This window comes from Paroedura picta, chromosome 16 (assembly GCF_049243985.1).
Source record: "Paroedura picta isolate Pp20150507F chromosome 16, Ppicta_v3.0, whole genome shotgun sequence".
Classification (NCBI taxonomy): domain Eukaryota; kingdom Metazoa; phylum Chordata; class Lepidosauria; order Squamata; family Gekkonidae; genus Paroedura; species Paroedura picta.
Window position 1 is genome coordinate 28,859,899 of NC_135384.1, and position 14,753 is coordinate 28,874,651.

At 51.9% G+C, this 14,753-nt stretch overlaps 1 protein-coding gene across 1 annotated transcript in view; it reads right to left on the reverse strand.

Moving 5' to 3' along the window:
- ITGB3 (integrin subunit beta 3) overlaps positions 1-14,524 on the reverse strand; it is a 29,614-nt gene extending 15,090 nt beyond the window's left edge. The window contains exons 1-3 of the mRNA XM_077313055.1: positions 14,337-14,524; positions 6,088-6,173; positions 843-1,029 (exon numbers count right to left, since the gene is read on the reverse strand). Of these exons, the coding sequence (XP_077169170.1) occupies positions 843-1,029; positions 6,088-6,173; positions 14,337-14,403 (340 nt within the window). The 5' untranslated portion in view covers positions 14,404-14,524. The remainder of the gene's footprint in view (positions 1-842; positions 1,030-6,087; positions 6,174-14,336) is intronic.
- Positions 14,525-14,753: the final 229 nt, after the last annotated feature.

Below are 14,753 nucleotides of genomic sequence, written 5' to 3' on the forward strand. Positions count from 1 at the left end.
GTCTCTCCAGTCGTTTGATGAGGAATGTCACGTGACGACAGAGTCGCCATACCTCTTTCAGTTCCATGTGCCAAATTTTCATGGAGCCTTTTCTCTGCCTAGATTTAACATCCTTCCTCCAACAATAATACTTGGATAATATCAGGGTATATCTTATTCCAAACGTTTTCCTCATGTTCTTCTTCAGTGTCCCTTTTATCAGATCCCTCATTCTCAATTTTCTTTCCTTTGACCACTGACCAGTCCTAGCTTAATGGCTAGGATCACAGGATTGGATTGGATCCATTGGATCGCAGGATATGGCCAGAAGTTTCATGCTTTTGCCTTCCAGTAATACATCAAGCTTCATGCGCAGTAGCATTTCCCGCGTTGAGACTTTTGCTGTCCCTTGAATCTGCAGAAGCTTTCTCTAGCCATGCATACCTGGGCAGGCTGGTCCCAAGCCCGGAAAACCGGGGAGGGCTAAGGAAAGACCTGGCAACCTACCTTGTTAAAATTTTGCCAAGAAAATCCTATGGTGCAGCTCTCAAATGATTTTATCATAAGAGTTCCCCCAAAATCCAGAGGGTTGCCACCAACGTCAGCACGTTGGACACTCTACTACAGGGGCGGTCAAACTGTGGGTCTCTGGATGTCCATGGACTACAATGACCATGAGTCCCTGCTGGCAGGGGCTCATGGTTATTGTAGTCCATGGACATCCAGAGACCCACAGTTTGACCACCCCTGTTCTACTGGGTTTGAGTAAGTTCCCAGAGCGCACTGCCCCTCCACTGCTGACAGTGCAGCAACCTTAAAGATACCTTTGTGCATAGGCAAATAAATACAAAATCTGTCCCTACCTGGTCGCAAGTGAAGCTCAATCTTCTGTGGGGACATCTGGGTGATGCTACCCCCGGAGCCCTTGTCGCTGAGGGGCTTGTTTTCCAAGATGACGGTGCTGCTGGTTGGGAATTCCAGCTCACCTGCACAGCCATTTTGAACAAGATTGGCTTCCAGGTCACAGCGAGCGAATCCCGGGGGCAGGTTCTGTTTGAAGGGCGGGAAAGCAGATGAAGTTGAAGGAGAGGAGGACGTTTCTACAGAATCAGGATCCCAGCGGTGATCATTTTGAAAGCAAAAAGATGTCTTGCCTTTTTTTTTTTTTTTTAAGCCCCTCACCTTCTGCCTCGGAAGCTGTGGTACTAATCCCAGATGTGTGGGGGTCAGTGGCTGTGGTTACACTAGGGTGGCCAGGGGATGGATGGGCGATGGGGGGGTAGAGGGGCCACAGGTAAGGTCCAGGTAGGGGAATTTCTGGAGCATGGGGGATAGAGCCTGGGGAGTGGCATATGATGCCACCCCCCCAGGGGAACGCAGGATAAAAGAAATACAGTAAAACAAATATTTCCAATTTTCTCTACAACAAATAGAAGTAAATTTACAAGCTTATTGCATAGTTTGTAATTGCACAAGTAAAGAGCTCTCTTTTTCCTATTATCCAATTTTGCCCTCCCTGAATTGTCAACAACGCAAATCATTAGTTCATTTTCTACCCCCTTTCCTGCAAAAAGGTCTAAAGGGGTTTCCAGTTCGCAATAAATTCAGAGATTGGTCATTTCTTTAATCCAAATCCATTTTCAAATCCCCACTCTGTGTGGAATACTTAACCTCTTTATAAGTAGGTGACACCTCTTCCCGATCACCAACTATCTGGCTACGCTGGATTGTAAACTCAGAGAGATTACTTACACCTTCAACCTCACTGCATGTGTAAAAGCAGGCCAGGCGGTGAGGCCTGGTTTAATTAAGGAGTTTTCCACCTGGTGGTCCTCAGTGTTGACATAATTTTTTTTTTCCGGCCCAGTGATGATGTTGTGGCTCTTATTTATAAAAAGGGGGATAAATTCAACCAAAGAACTACAGAGCTATAAGCCTGCTCTCATCTTCTGGCAAACTTTATGTAAGCCATTTACTCGTTAAGTTGTAAACTTGGATGGACTCAGAACATCTGTCGGGAATAGAACAAGTCGGATTTCAAATGGGTATGTCAACAACTGGTCATTGTGTGGCCCTGGTGCATATGGCTGAGCAATATACTAGTTGGCAGGGGCTCATGGGAACTGTAGTCCATCTGGAGAGTCAGTCTGGCCACTCCTGTTCTAGAATCCAACAGGGTAGGTTATACCTTGCATTCTTTGACCTCAAATCTGCATTCGATATGGTCCTTTGGGATAGACTCTGGGAGAAGCTATGCAGCTGGACAAATATACCAGTTAGGTTACCTTGGGGGGGGGCAATGCATAATTGCAATGCATGCACGTTGCCATGGAAGATACAACCCCCCCTCCCAAAGGTGGATGGAAGGGGGGGAGCTCCAGGTGGGGAAACTCCTGGAAATTTGGGGATGCAGCCTGTGGAGGACAGGGACCTTGGTGGGATACAGTGTCCCAGAGTCCATTCTCTGAAGCACTCCTTCTCCCCCCCCTTTTTTCCCCTCTGTAGTCTGGACATGAGCTGTAATTGCAGGAGATCCCCAGGTCCCACCTGGAAGCTGGCATCCCTAAAATTTGCAAACCGTATTATCCCTGCTTCCTGTCCCAAAATTCTGTTTAATGGGTTTCTGTTCATCCGCTGGCACAAACTGAGTCCCTAAAATAAGTGTGTGCGCCATGGGGAAGAAAGATCTCACATTCATCCCTGCACACTCGGTTTAAAGGGCTTCTTTTTGTTTTCCTTTTTCTGCACTCGCTACAGACCCTGAGTTCAGCATAATCTATGCAGATCGAGGATTGTTACAGACAAAGAGGGCTGTGTTTTAAAACAAGGCAGAGCGGAGGACGGAGGGAGGGGGCGGGGGTGCGATCTAAAGTCTAAATTAAGAGAACACGCTCGGAAGCCGCTCCGCGAAGGAGGCTTGCACCCGAAGGAGCCTGGCTTTTGGCAGGGGCCTGCGAGGGCTCCTTTGCCAATTGTTACATCTCTTCGGTAAACAGATCCCTACCAGTGAGGAAAAGCATTGCCATTTTTGGAAAAGCTCGTCCGAAGCAGCGGAAAACAGTCATCGTCGCTGTCTAGGAACAAGGAAAACGAAAAAAAAAACTGGCTGGGGCAGGGGCAGCGGGAAATGATGACATATCACCCCAAGCCAGCCAGATTTCTCCCCCCCCCCCAAAGTTCCCTTACCGTATTACACACAAAACTGGCAAGGATTCCTGGCACGGAGCCTTGCGGCCCAGCCTTCACTTGCCCACAGAGAGCTCACGTAATCAGCCGTCTGATGAGCCACCCCAGGCCCACGAAACGGAGGCCGAGCCTGCAGGCAATTAAGCCAGAACAAGGTGGGGTCTTGCATTTCCCCCTCCCTCCTGGCCACAAGCGCGGGAAGGGGGGGAAGGCTGCCAAATCTGGGTTTGGAAACGGCTGAAGATTTGGGGAAGGTTGTCGGGTCCCTCCGGAAATGGGGGCGAGCTTAACAGGAGCTGGGGGCTTCTTCACATGTTTCAGCCACATGCCCATGTCATTTAGGCACGCTCTAGAGGGGGGGGGCAAAGACAGAACTAGCTTCAACCACAGAGTTTGTGCCCCCAAACCAGAACATCGCCCTGCCATGCCGATATTAATTCCAAGTCATGTTGAAATCATGAATGCATGTCACTGAAATGTTAGATGTTCCTCCCTTGTTTGGGGGGTAATGTCCCCCACACCTAGCTGATCTGTGGCACAGAGGAGGGGTCTCGCAGTAGGGTCCTTCCCTAGATGGAACCTGGAGAGAAAATGGTCCTCAGTGGGGCACCAAAGGTGTCATCCAGTCCATCTCCCAAAACATCCTGGGGGTCAAATCTCTGTAGTCTGGAGAAAAGATGCAATTCCAGGGGATCTCCAGGTCCCACCTGGAGGCTGGCACCCCAATCCTCAAGTTGCCCCCATCTTCAACATGCCTAACTTTTACATAATTCAACACAGCTATCATATCAACCCTGAGAGCCAGGGAGAGTGCAAAGAACTCCATCACATCTCCCCGGAAAGCACGATGCTCACGTTTCTGGGACAGACGGAAAACAGCTTGGCCAATTGCCCCACAATCACATTCAGGACCTGGTCTTTTGCCCCATTGAAATGACAGGTCTGCACAGCTGCCCAAGGCCATCCGTATTCTATGTGGCCAGTCAAATACTTTGGGTCTCTCATTGGTGTTTATCAGCTTATGGATATCGGGTGGGACTGACTCCATCCATGTGGGCTGCCACCTGTTCCCTAGACTGAAATTCTGAAATTGCTGGATTTGTGCAGCTCTTATCGCCGGGTGGCAAGACTTGAGTCTGGATAGGCCTGCCCCAAGCATGTTTTCACAGAGGGGCAGCTCTCCCTTTTCAGTGCTCTCCCTATGTTCATGAAGACGAGTCTCTTGCCTTCAGAGATGTGGAGGAGCAATGTGGAAAAATATTTTGGAATGGGAACGGATTTATAGAGAAGAGGAGGAGGAGCTGTCGTTCCGGGGGATCCCCAGGTCCCACCTGGAAGCTAGCATCCCTAGGTTCAACCCAGCCTCGAACTTTGTAATTTTTGTAGGCATAGCACTTGCTTTGACAGTCTGTTTTAACAGACTCCCTCGCCAGCCTTCCACCCTGACCCCCCCACCTGTCCCCCTACAACAACTCTCCCCCTTTTCTGCCCAGAGGACAGTCTCTCCTTTTTCCCAGGCCCAGGACGGATTCCGTCCACCAGATAAACAAACATGAATATGTCGGCATCCAGAATATGAACGTTCCGTGACCTCTCATCCCTTTCTGAGAGCTGCAAGCCAAGGTGTGGGGCCAGGAGGGAGCTGTGCCAGATAACTTTCTACTGGCAGCGGAGGCTCAAATGAAACCGGAAGCGCCGTTGGCTCAAACAAAACACCAGCCCCTTAGGACAGCCACAACCAATGAGACACAGGTTTGCAGCTGGAAGAGGGCTGGCCGCTGAATGCGGAATGGAGCATCTGGGCCCTCGGTTTCCCTAAAGACAGATTCAAGCAGACAGCCGTGTTGGTCTGAAGTAATGCAAGAAAATCTGAGTCCAATGGCACCTTTAAGACCAACAAAATTTGAGGTGAGAGCTTTCGTGGGCGTGTACGCACAAAACTGCGAAAGCTCATATCTTGGATGAACCTTGTTTTCCCATTTGATTTGGCAGATCCCAGCAACAAAGAGAAGAAAAAGTGATACAAAGGAGGGAGGGGAGACGACATTGGTGGTGTCAATTTAGTGGTGCAAAGGTTATGGCTTGCACAATTGAATTTATACCTGTTGTTATGTCTGTAGGTTCAGAGGTGGACACAAACACCCAGCATGGTCCAAGGGGAACTGAACCTAACCAGAAACTCAACCAACCCCCCTCCCCCTGAAAACCTCCACTTATATACACAAACAATGGATCTTCCCACCAGCACATTCTGTGGGTCAGATTCAGTTTAAACTGACTGGATCCTGCAGGTGGGATCTATCCACGCATTGGCCAATTATATTGTAAGCAGACACAACTTCTACACACCTGGGAAGAGGCAAGAGGCATCGCAGTCCAAGAATTATCCGTGCATGAAATAAAGAAATCCCTAAAAAGAAGAGTCGCTTGGTGGCTTTAAAGATTTCCCAGTGCATAAGCCAGAGGTGAGGAAGTCTCCTAAGAGCATCCAACCTGACAGAAGTGTCACTTTATCAGGCTGGGCCATAAAATGTAATGCCAGGTATGTAAGAGATATAAACTGCATAAGGGACCCAATTCATATTATTTTGTACTCTGTTTTTTTTAAACATGCTTATTATGTCACCTTACAATCGACTATTCAATTCTATTGTTGCAAAGAAGACATAAAATTTAAAAGTGACATAATGGCGAGCAGAAGGGGGTCCCCAAGGGGATTTGTGTAATTCTCTTCTGTTTTACCCTCATGGGGCTGAGGGAGTGGGACCTGGCCTAAGGTCGCCCACAAAGCTTCCACGCCACCGGTGGGGATTCAGACCTGGCCCAACCCTCTGCCTGAGACTCTGCACCGTCTTGAAAGGACACCAGTAAAATCGCAAGCAAGCAAGCCCGGGACGTCCTGTGCCTTTGGGGTCACCTTACCTCCTGGAAGCACCAAGCGCACAACGGGCTGACGGCCAAACACTGCTGGCATGTGCTGACCCCTCGCGTGGTACAAATATTGCCACCTGGAACAGAAACGCAAAACTGGGCATGAATCACGCTGCAGCTTCCGGGGGATGTAAGCCCCGTCCCCCCCTTCCTGGGTGCTGGTCCGGTTGCTCTTTAAAGCCAGGTGACAGTCTTAGGGCCGGCTGTGTCACGCAGGCATTAGGGCTTTCTCAGCAAGCCTTCCCCTCGGTGACAACCTGGGGTGGCCAAATCCAGCCTGGGAGATTTAGGGTGTTTGGGGAGTGGGGCCCAGGGAGGGAGCTCCGCACGGGAGGGAGCTCCCTTTGCTTCTGGAAGCGGGGAGCAAGAAAGGGAGACCTTGCAGGCCACAGGAAACTGTAGTTGGCGCTGAAGCTTGGCTAGATAACCTTTGGCCACCAGATCCCGATGCACCCTAACTGGACATGACTGGCACGTCACAGATAAATCGATAAGTCAAAGGAAGTGTCCTGTGAAGGCCGCTGGGAGTGACTCGTTTCCAGGTGAGTTCATGGCCCTAAACTGAGATTTGAACCCGGCACCACATCGGACTCATGCCTCTGACTAAAACTGTGATTCAGGCTGCCCTTAGGAAGTATGCACAATATTTCAAATGCTGGCCAGGGAAATATCTAAGATGAAGACGAAGAATTGTTTTTTATACCCCGCTTTTCACGACCTGAAAGAGCCCCAAAGTGGCTTATGAGTGCCTACCCTTCCTCTCCCCACAACAGAGAGCTCTCAGAGAACTGCTCTGCAGGAAATGCTCTAAGAGAACTGTGACACGCCCAAGGTCACTCAGTAAGCTGCACGCGGAGGAGTGGGGAAACCAAACCTGGTTCTCCAGATCAGAGTCTACTGCTCTTTAACCACAACACCACCCTGGTGTAAACAACAGTTCCTTTTTTTTTTGTCCTTTTGTGCAATATACTTCTTGGAAGATTTATTCACTGCCCTCGCTTCTATGCCTGGGCAAAACTTGGCTATGTTAGCCAAATATCCCAACAGCAACGCCCTAGAGCCCTCTAAAGCAGGGGTGGCCAGACGGTGGCTCTCAAGATGTTCGTGGACGACACTTACCATGAGCCCCCACAGCACATACTGGCAGGGGCTCATGGTAACTGTAGTCCATGGACATCCGGAGAGCCGCCGTTTGGCCACCCCTGCTCTAAAGCGCCTATTTCCTTCAGGGGAACTGATCTCTGTTCTCTGGAGATGGCAGAATTCCACGAGAATTATCAGTAGCCGCCACTATGACACGGCAGCCACAATGACAGCCTTCCCCTTCCCTCGCCCGGTCCTCAAATAGCTCTCCAAGGGCCAGCTGCTGGCCAGGCGACCAGGGCCCCTGAAGCATGTCACACTTCCTGCTGGAAGTAGGTCCCTCCTCTGGAGTCCACACAAAGAAAGAGAGGGCCCTTTAAACGCTCACACTGAGCCGCGGGAAGTCCGTGCTGCCTTTCTCTCTTTCTCTCTCGGAGTCCCTCGTACTGCTACCTAGGCTTCCCAGGTCCAGCTTGGCCACCGGCAGGGAGTGGGGGCAGTGCGTACGGTTGCCAGCTCCAGGTCAGGAGACTCCTGGAGAGAGTGGAGCCTGGAGAGGAAAGGGACCCTAGAGCTCATCCCCCAGAACAGGAGTGACCAAAACTGGGGCTCTCCAGATGTCAATGGACTACAATTTCCATGAGCCCCTGCCAGCCAAACAGTGGCTGCCCAGGTGTCCGTGGACTACAATTACCATGAGCCCTTTCTGGAATATACGAACACAACAAGGAGGGTGTTTTCTGTTTTGTTTTTTTTTTAAACCAACCAAAACATCACAAATGGGTGAGCCAGCTTTACTTGTTCACTCAGTATTATTCATCAGACTGTTGTTTGGAAAACACACACACACATACACACACAAAGAGGAAAGGAGGAAGAGAAAGAAGCTCTTTCCATCAAGCACTGGCATATGGTTTTTCTCCACTCACACCTCAGCTTTTCCCCCTGGAACGCGTGAGTTGATTCAACCGGATTCAGCTTCTGATAACCTTTGGGCTACAGACCCTAAAATCGTATCCTAAGTGTGGCCGCCTAGCTCGTTTCTCAAATAATCACAATACGGCAAAAGAAATGCACTTGTGCAACAGCTTGAATTTTTTCTCTGAGATAAAGACGATTTGGAGATGACGGTGCCTGTCAAACAAAGTCTGAGAACAGCAGTCCCTTTAAGACCAACCAAGTTTGACTCTGAGTATAACCCGAGGTGTCAAAAATGAATACCATGAATAAAGCTTTTTTGTCTTAAAGGCACTGCTGGACCCGAAATTTGCTCAGCTGCTTCAGACCAGCACAACGGCCCGACCAGAATCTGCCACCAGAATCTGCCACCTTGCACCTAAATTTCTGAATTAAAAAAAAATCCCCAGATCGCTAGCTTTTACGTTAACATTTAAACCTCTTTCCCCTCCACTACACTCACACAACAAATCTGGAAGCATGCCAGTCTGGCCTCTGGCCTTCCAGGGAAAGCTGGAATGTGGCTTGGGGGAAGGAAATCCCTAATATAAGGAGGATTTCCACAGGCCTGGGCCCCAGCATTGCTTACAGAATTATCCACACCAGTGCTGGGAATAATGGATTAACATCTTTCCCTTATCTGAAACACACACCCCCACACAAACACACACACTCACACCCCCACACTTTCAGCTGAGAAGAGGTTTTTTTCCAACCAGTTCACACATTCCTCAGCAGCTATTCCGGGCGTGGAGAAGAAGCAGGGTTAATTTCATTTCTCTCGTGGTGTACTCATACAATCCATGCATGCAGAAGTGCCTGCTTACAGGATGGAATAGTAGGCAGAGAGAGTATTAAACATTATATGCAGAAATATAATGCATATAAAGTAAGCATTACGGACTATGGTTTCGGGGTCACAATTACACAGCTCACTCAGCCCCACCTGCCTTACAGGGTGTCTGTTGTGGGGAGAGGGAGGGAAGGCAGCTGGATGCCGCTTGGAGACTCCTTCATGTAGTAAAAAATGGGGTACAAAAAAACAGCTTCTCTCTTCTTCTACTAATGTCACAGACGGCCACAGATGACTCTTATTTATTCATTCACTTCCTAGTTGCCACACCTTGCCCTCCAAGGGGGACGCCAAGTGGCAGACAGCATTCTTCTCACCTCTGTTTTATCCCAGAACAACCCTGTGAGGTAGGCCCCAGTAAGGGCGTGTCACTGGCCCGGCTTCTGTGGCACGGCGGGTGTCCAAATGCAGGTATTCGGGATCCTAGGCTGAATCTCTAACCACTGTACCACGCCAGCTACCTCCCCTGCTTAACGTGACAAGTTTCAGCCAGCCCTACTCCAAAGGAGAACAGCCTTCAGGGGACCCCTCTGGTCCTCCCTATAATCTCTCTCCTCTCTTGTGCCACTGCATTTCTCCCCCCCCCACCCCCCCTTCGCTCTGCCGCCTCCTCCTCTATCTAATAAGCAAGTCCATGTGCTGACTCACAGGCTGCGGTTTCTGCATCTCCCACAAGCCAAGGATTATGGAGCACTGAGAAAGAGTTGATTAAGGGGTTGTGGGTTATTATTAACCCTCCGCTGCCTCACGCCTAGGGGACGTCCCCCCCCCAATCCTCAGCCAGACGTTTCCTCCTTTTCACAGGCTTGGCCGAAAGATTGCTCACCAGGTTCTAAGCAGACCTGTTCGCCTCTCTTCCTCCTAGCTCACCATGTGCGAAGCAGTAACTCCGTGTGCGCATACGTATCGCTTTTCCTGATAAGGCTACAATGCTGGAGGGGTGCATGGGTGTCCTGACCCATGGCTAGAGGAAATGAGTCATGGATAGGTGAGAGCCCATGGGACGGACAAACGGGACAACAATATAGGTGGCTACGAGGAAGCCAGGGCCACAATGCTGGAGAACAGAAGCGCAAGGACATTAGGGGCCGAGAAACCTTATTATGCGCCCCTTGTGTTTATAGTTTGAACATTAGAGGAGAAGGAGGAAGGAGGAAGGAGGAAGGAGGAAGGAGGAAGGACGAAGGAGGAAGGAGGAAGGAGAAGAAGGAGAAGGAGAAGGAGAAGGAGAAGGAGAAGAAGAAGAAGAAGAAGAAGAAGAAGAAGAAGAAGAAGAAGAAGAAGAAGAAGAAGAAGAAGAAGAAGAAGAAGAAGAAGAAGAAGAAGAAGAGGCTTACAAGCTTCACAAAGAGGCTTACAAACATCAGATACTTTATGAGGTAGGTGGGGCTGACAGAGCTCTGCAAGAACTGCTATGCGAGAACAGGTCAGAGAACAGCTTTGAAAGAACTGTGACTGGCCCAAGGTCACTCAGCCGGCTGCATGTGGAGGAAGAGTGGGGAATCAAACCCAGTTCTCCAGATCAGAGCTCTCTGCTCTTTAACCACTGCCCCACACAACTTCTCAAAGGCATTGAAGTCAAGAGCACAAAAGTGTACCCCACTTTTTCTTCCTACCCATGGGAGTCTCAAGGCGACTCACAAGCGCCTTCCCTTCCTCTCCCCACAACAGGCGCCCTGTGAAGTAGGTGAAGCTGAGAGAGCTCTGAGAGAACTGGGACTGGCCCAAGGTCACCCAGCTGGCTGCGTGGGGAGGAAGAGCGTGGGATCAAACCTGGTTCTCCAGATTACAGGCCGCCCCTCTTAACCCCGACACCCAGCAGGCTGTCATCCAGGAAACCCCCGAGAGTCTCTGCCTTCTGAGTCCTTCTCTCCACATCTGGAAACTATAACCAACGAAGGTCTCTGGACTAGGATGGGCCTCGTGGGGAGATGAATCATTTTGCAAGGTCGTGTGACTCTCTAGGAGTCTGGAGGAGCCTCCATCTCCTCTCTCCTGACACCAAGATGTGTCTCCTTCGCTTTGCAGTAACGGGGAACATCCCCACCAGATCCTACCTGGGGGCTGACATTCAGAGGCCTTCCCTCGACCCCACATCCTGTGAGGAGGGTGTCAGCCCCAGATTGGGTTGCCCCCTGACTACAGGGTTCAGCGCTCCTGGAGAGGTGGACTCGATGGCATTGTGCCCCACTGAGGTCCCTGCTCCCCCTCCAGACTCCACCCTCAAATTGGGCTTGTCAGCTCTGGGTTGGAAAATACCTGGGGGTTTTGGGGGTGCAGCAAGTGAAGGGACTTCAATGGGGTAGAATGTCACAGAGCGCACCTTCTAAACGCAGCCATTTCCCCCACTTGAACGGATCTCTGTCACCCGCAGATCAGCTGTCATCGCGGGAGACGTCCAGCCACCCCCTGGAGGTTGGCGACTGCATTCCCTCTGCCCAGCTCACTTGTACATCAGGGGGAAGGGTCTCTGCCCTCAACAGCAGGCTCACGCGCTTATTTTGTGATTCTTGCCTTTTCACCTGACCCCACTTCCAAAGAAGCTCAGGGAGGTGGACCGTTTTGACTCCCAACCACAACCCTGTAAGGTAGACCAGACACAAAGAAACTGACTGATCCCATCCCCAAATGAGTATTGCGGCTGAGTGGGAATCAAATTCAGATCACCAAGTCGTAGTCCTGGACTGCTACTTTCTTCCCTTCCCTGCCTAGTTCCCCAAAGAGGACACAGTGGCTTGTATTGTTCTCTTCTCCTCAAAACAGCCCTGGGAGGTAGGCTGAGAGGAATGGGCTTGAGTGGACCGAGAGTTGCCAGCCTCCAGAAGTCCCAATTTTGAAAGAACCATAAGAAGCAACAGCAAAACGAAAAGTTTAACGCTCTGCTTTCAAAACAAGGAAACAGCAAAGTCAAAGGTCTGCAACCAAGAGGAATTCTGTGACTCACGCGGGGAAGTCTTATCCGTTCCCAAAAAGAGCTACAGAACGAGATAGTGCTGAGAAATTAAGCACTCTCAAAGTTCAAGAGCCATATTGCCACAAAATGTCGAACAGCGGCCCATGTTAGCTGCTTTCAAAAAGATCCTTGCTCAGAACTTAATGTTGTATCGACAAAACAAACAAAAGGCAAATAATAAAATGTCTGCATAATTATAGCGTACTAGAGGCAAAGCCTGTTGCACCCAGGGAAACAAAGGGTGCCAGGAGCCACCCCTGCACTGGGGCTGGCTACATGGCCAAAGCTCCTGCCCTCCCCTAGACTCTTGAGGCCTCCAACCTCCAGGTATGGCCTGGAAATCTCCTGGAATTGGAGGTCATCTGCAGACTGCAGAGATTGGCTCCCCAGGGGAAATGGCTGTTTTGGTGGGGGGAACTCTGCACTGCCAGCTCACCTCCAGGCTCCTGGCTTGCTTGGGAGGGGGAGGGGATCTGGGAGGTTGCAGGATGCCAATCTCCAGTAGGGACCTGTGGATCGGCTGGAATTGCGGGTCATTTCCAGGCAAGAGAGATGAGAAAGGGCGACTTGGGAGGGGGACTCTCTGGCTTTGGATCCCCTAGAGAGGAACAAGCTGCTTGGGACAGGGACGAGGGGCTGTGTAGCACTCCCCTCTACACACACACAGAACTCAGAAGACAAAAGCATCCCTTCCTTCTTAAATCGCAAACCTTAGTAACCACACAATCACCTCTCCGCATAGGAAATACCTGAGTGTCTCCTTCCTTGGACTGCTCTGAGAAGCCATTGGCCAGAAGGTCCAAATTTAAAGGAAAATAATCCCTTAACAGTCAATGAGCAAGTCAAAAAAGACTTACACTATCCTCCTGCAACAGCTTCCTCTGCCTGTGCTCCATCTCCATCTCTAAGGCAATGGCCATTTGTACAGCTTGGTGTAGCTGTTAAGAGCAACAGCTTCTAATGTGGTGACCTGGATTGGATTCCCTGCTCCTCCACATGCTGGGTAACCTTGGGCTAGTCCCAGGCCTATTAGAAACTATTCCCACCAAGCAGTTTCTCTCAAGAGCTCTCTCAGCCTCACCTACTCACGGGGTGTCTGTTGCGGGGAGAGGAAGGGAAGGCTGTTAAAAGCCACGCTGAGACTGAGCAGTGAAAAGCAGGGAATAAGAACACTTCTTCTACTGCTACTGAGAAACATGTCCCCCTGGTCCTCCATGCCCCCATGGTGCTTCGGTGCCCCCTCTACAGTTTCCCCATCTGCCACATGCCATTGGTCTCAAATCTGCTTTGTTGGGGTGGTCTGGGAAAGACTGCAGCAAGCCCCAGGTGGTCTCCATATGCGAAGGGACAGTCTGCATCTTGCCAGGCCCACCCACACGAGGATTATCTTCCCCGCTGCAATTGCCTGGGATGGCCACCCCCAAAGCATTCCTCCCTTCCCAGATGGCAAATTGCAAACCTCACATGACTTACTCACGAGTAAACATTCCCAAGGCAGAGGCTGGCAGGGGGCTCCCCCTGGCCACTGGTTGGGGTTAGGGGTAGGATGGGGAAACTCCTGGAGGGTTGGGGGTGACACCTGGGGGTGGACAGGGCCCCCAGTGGGGTACAAGGCCATACAGCCCATCCCAAAGCATCTATTTCCTCCAGGGAAACCAATCTCTGTGGTTGTGGAGCTCTAGCACCAGGGCATCCCCAGGTCCCCCCTGGAGGCTGGCATCCTTAGGAGGGAGCCCTGTGCCCCAGTAAAGTGTGGCTTCAAATGCCATGGATCTAAGGTTGACTCAAGTAGCTGCTGGAGAAGGAGAAGAAGGAGCCATTTCCTATTGGCCAGGCTTCCACTCCAAATACATGTCACTTTGCCATAGGGATGCCAATCTCCAGGAGGGACCTGGGGATCCCCTGGTTTTACACTTCATCTCCAGACAACAGAGGTCAGTTGCCCCGGTGACACGAGCTACTTTGCAGGGGGGGGGGTGCTCTGTGGCACAGCGCCTCACAGAGGTTCAGGGATGCCAGCCTCCAGGGGGGATCTGGGGATCCCCCGGTTTTGCAGCTCGTCTCCAGACCGCAGCGATCAGTTCGCCTGCAGGAAAGGGCTGATGGGGAGTCTGCAGCTGACAGAAGTCCGGTCCTCCCCGGGCCGCATTCCCAAATCCGCAGGACTTTCCCGCCCCGGCGCTGGCCCGCGTCCCTCCCTCCCAATCTCCCGCCGGCGTCCCGGAGAGGCCTGGCAACCCAAGCGAAACGCGGCCAGCCTCCCTGCTCTCTTCCAAGCGCAGTGAGCCCCAAACGCCTCCCAGGCTGGTCCCCACGGGGGGCGACCGCAAAGTGCCCCGAGAGTTTCTCCCGCCCAGCCCGGAGCAGCAGCGGAGCCTTCCCCGGCGGGCTTACCGGCGGCTGCGGCGGCCAGCAGGGCCAGGCTCCAGAGGCGGAGGGCGGCGGGCGGCGCGATCCCCATGGTCGTCGGCGGCGCCTCTCCGCAGCGCGCCCGGCCCGGACTGGACTGGACTGCGCTGGACGGGAGGGCTCCTCTGGCTCGCTCGCTCGCTCGGCCAGCCCAGACAGGGGGGGGGGGTTGGGTTGGGTTGGGAGGCCCCCGCTGTCTGTCCCGCCCGGGAGTCCCGCAGCGCCCCCGCCTGGCCCGAAGCCGCCCGCCGCCGCCGCCCTTCGCCGACGGGGCGCCAGCCGCCGCCAGCCGGCCCGCTGCGTTGCTGCCGCTGTCTGAAACCCAGGCGAATCCCTCCTCCTCCTCCTCCTCCTCCTCCAACAACCACCACCACCACCCACAACCACAGCCACGACCGCGGC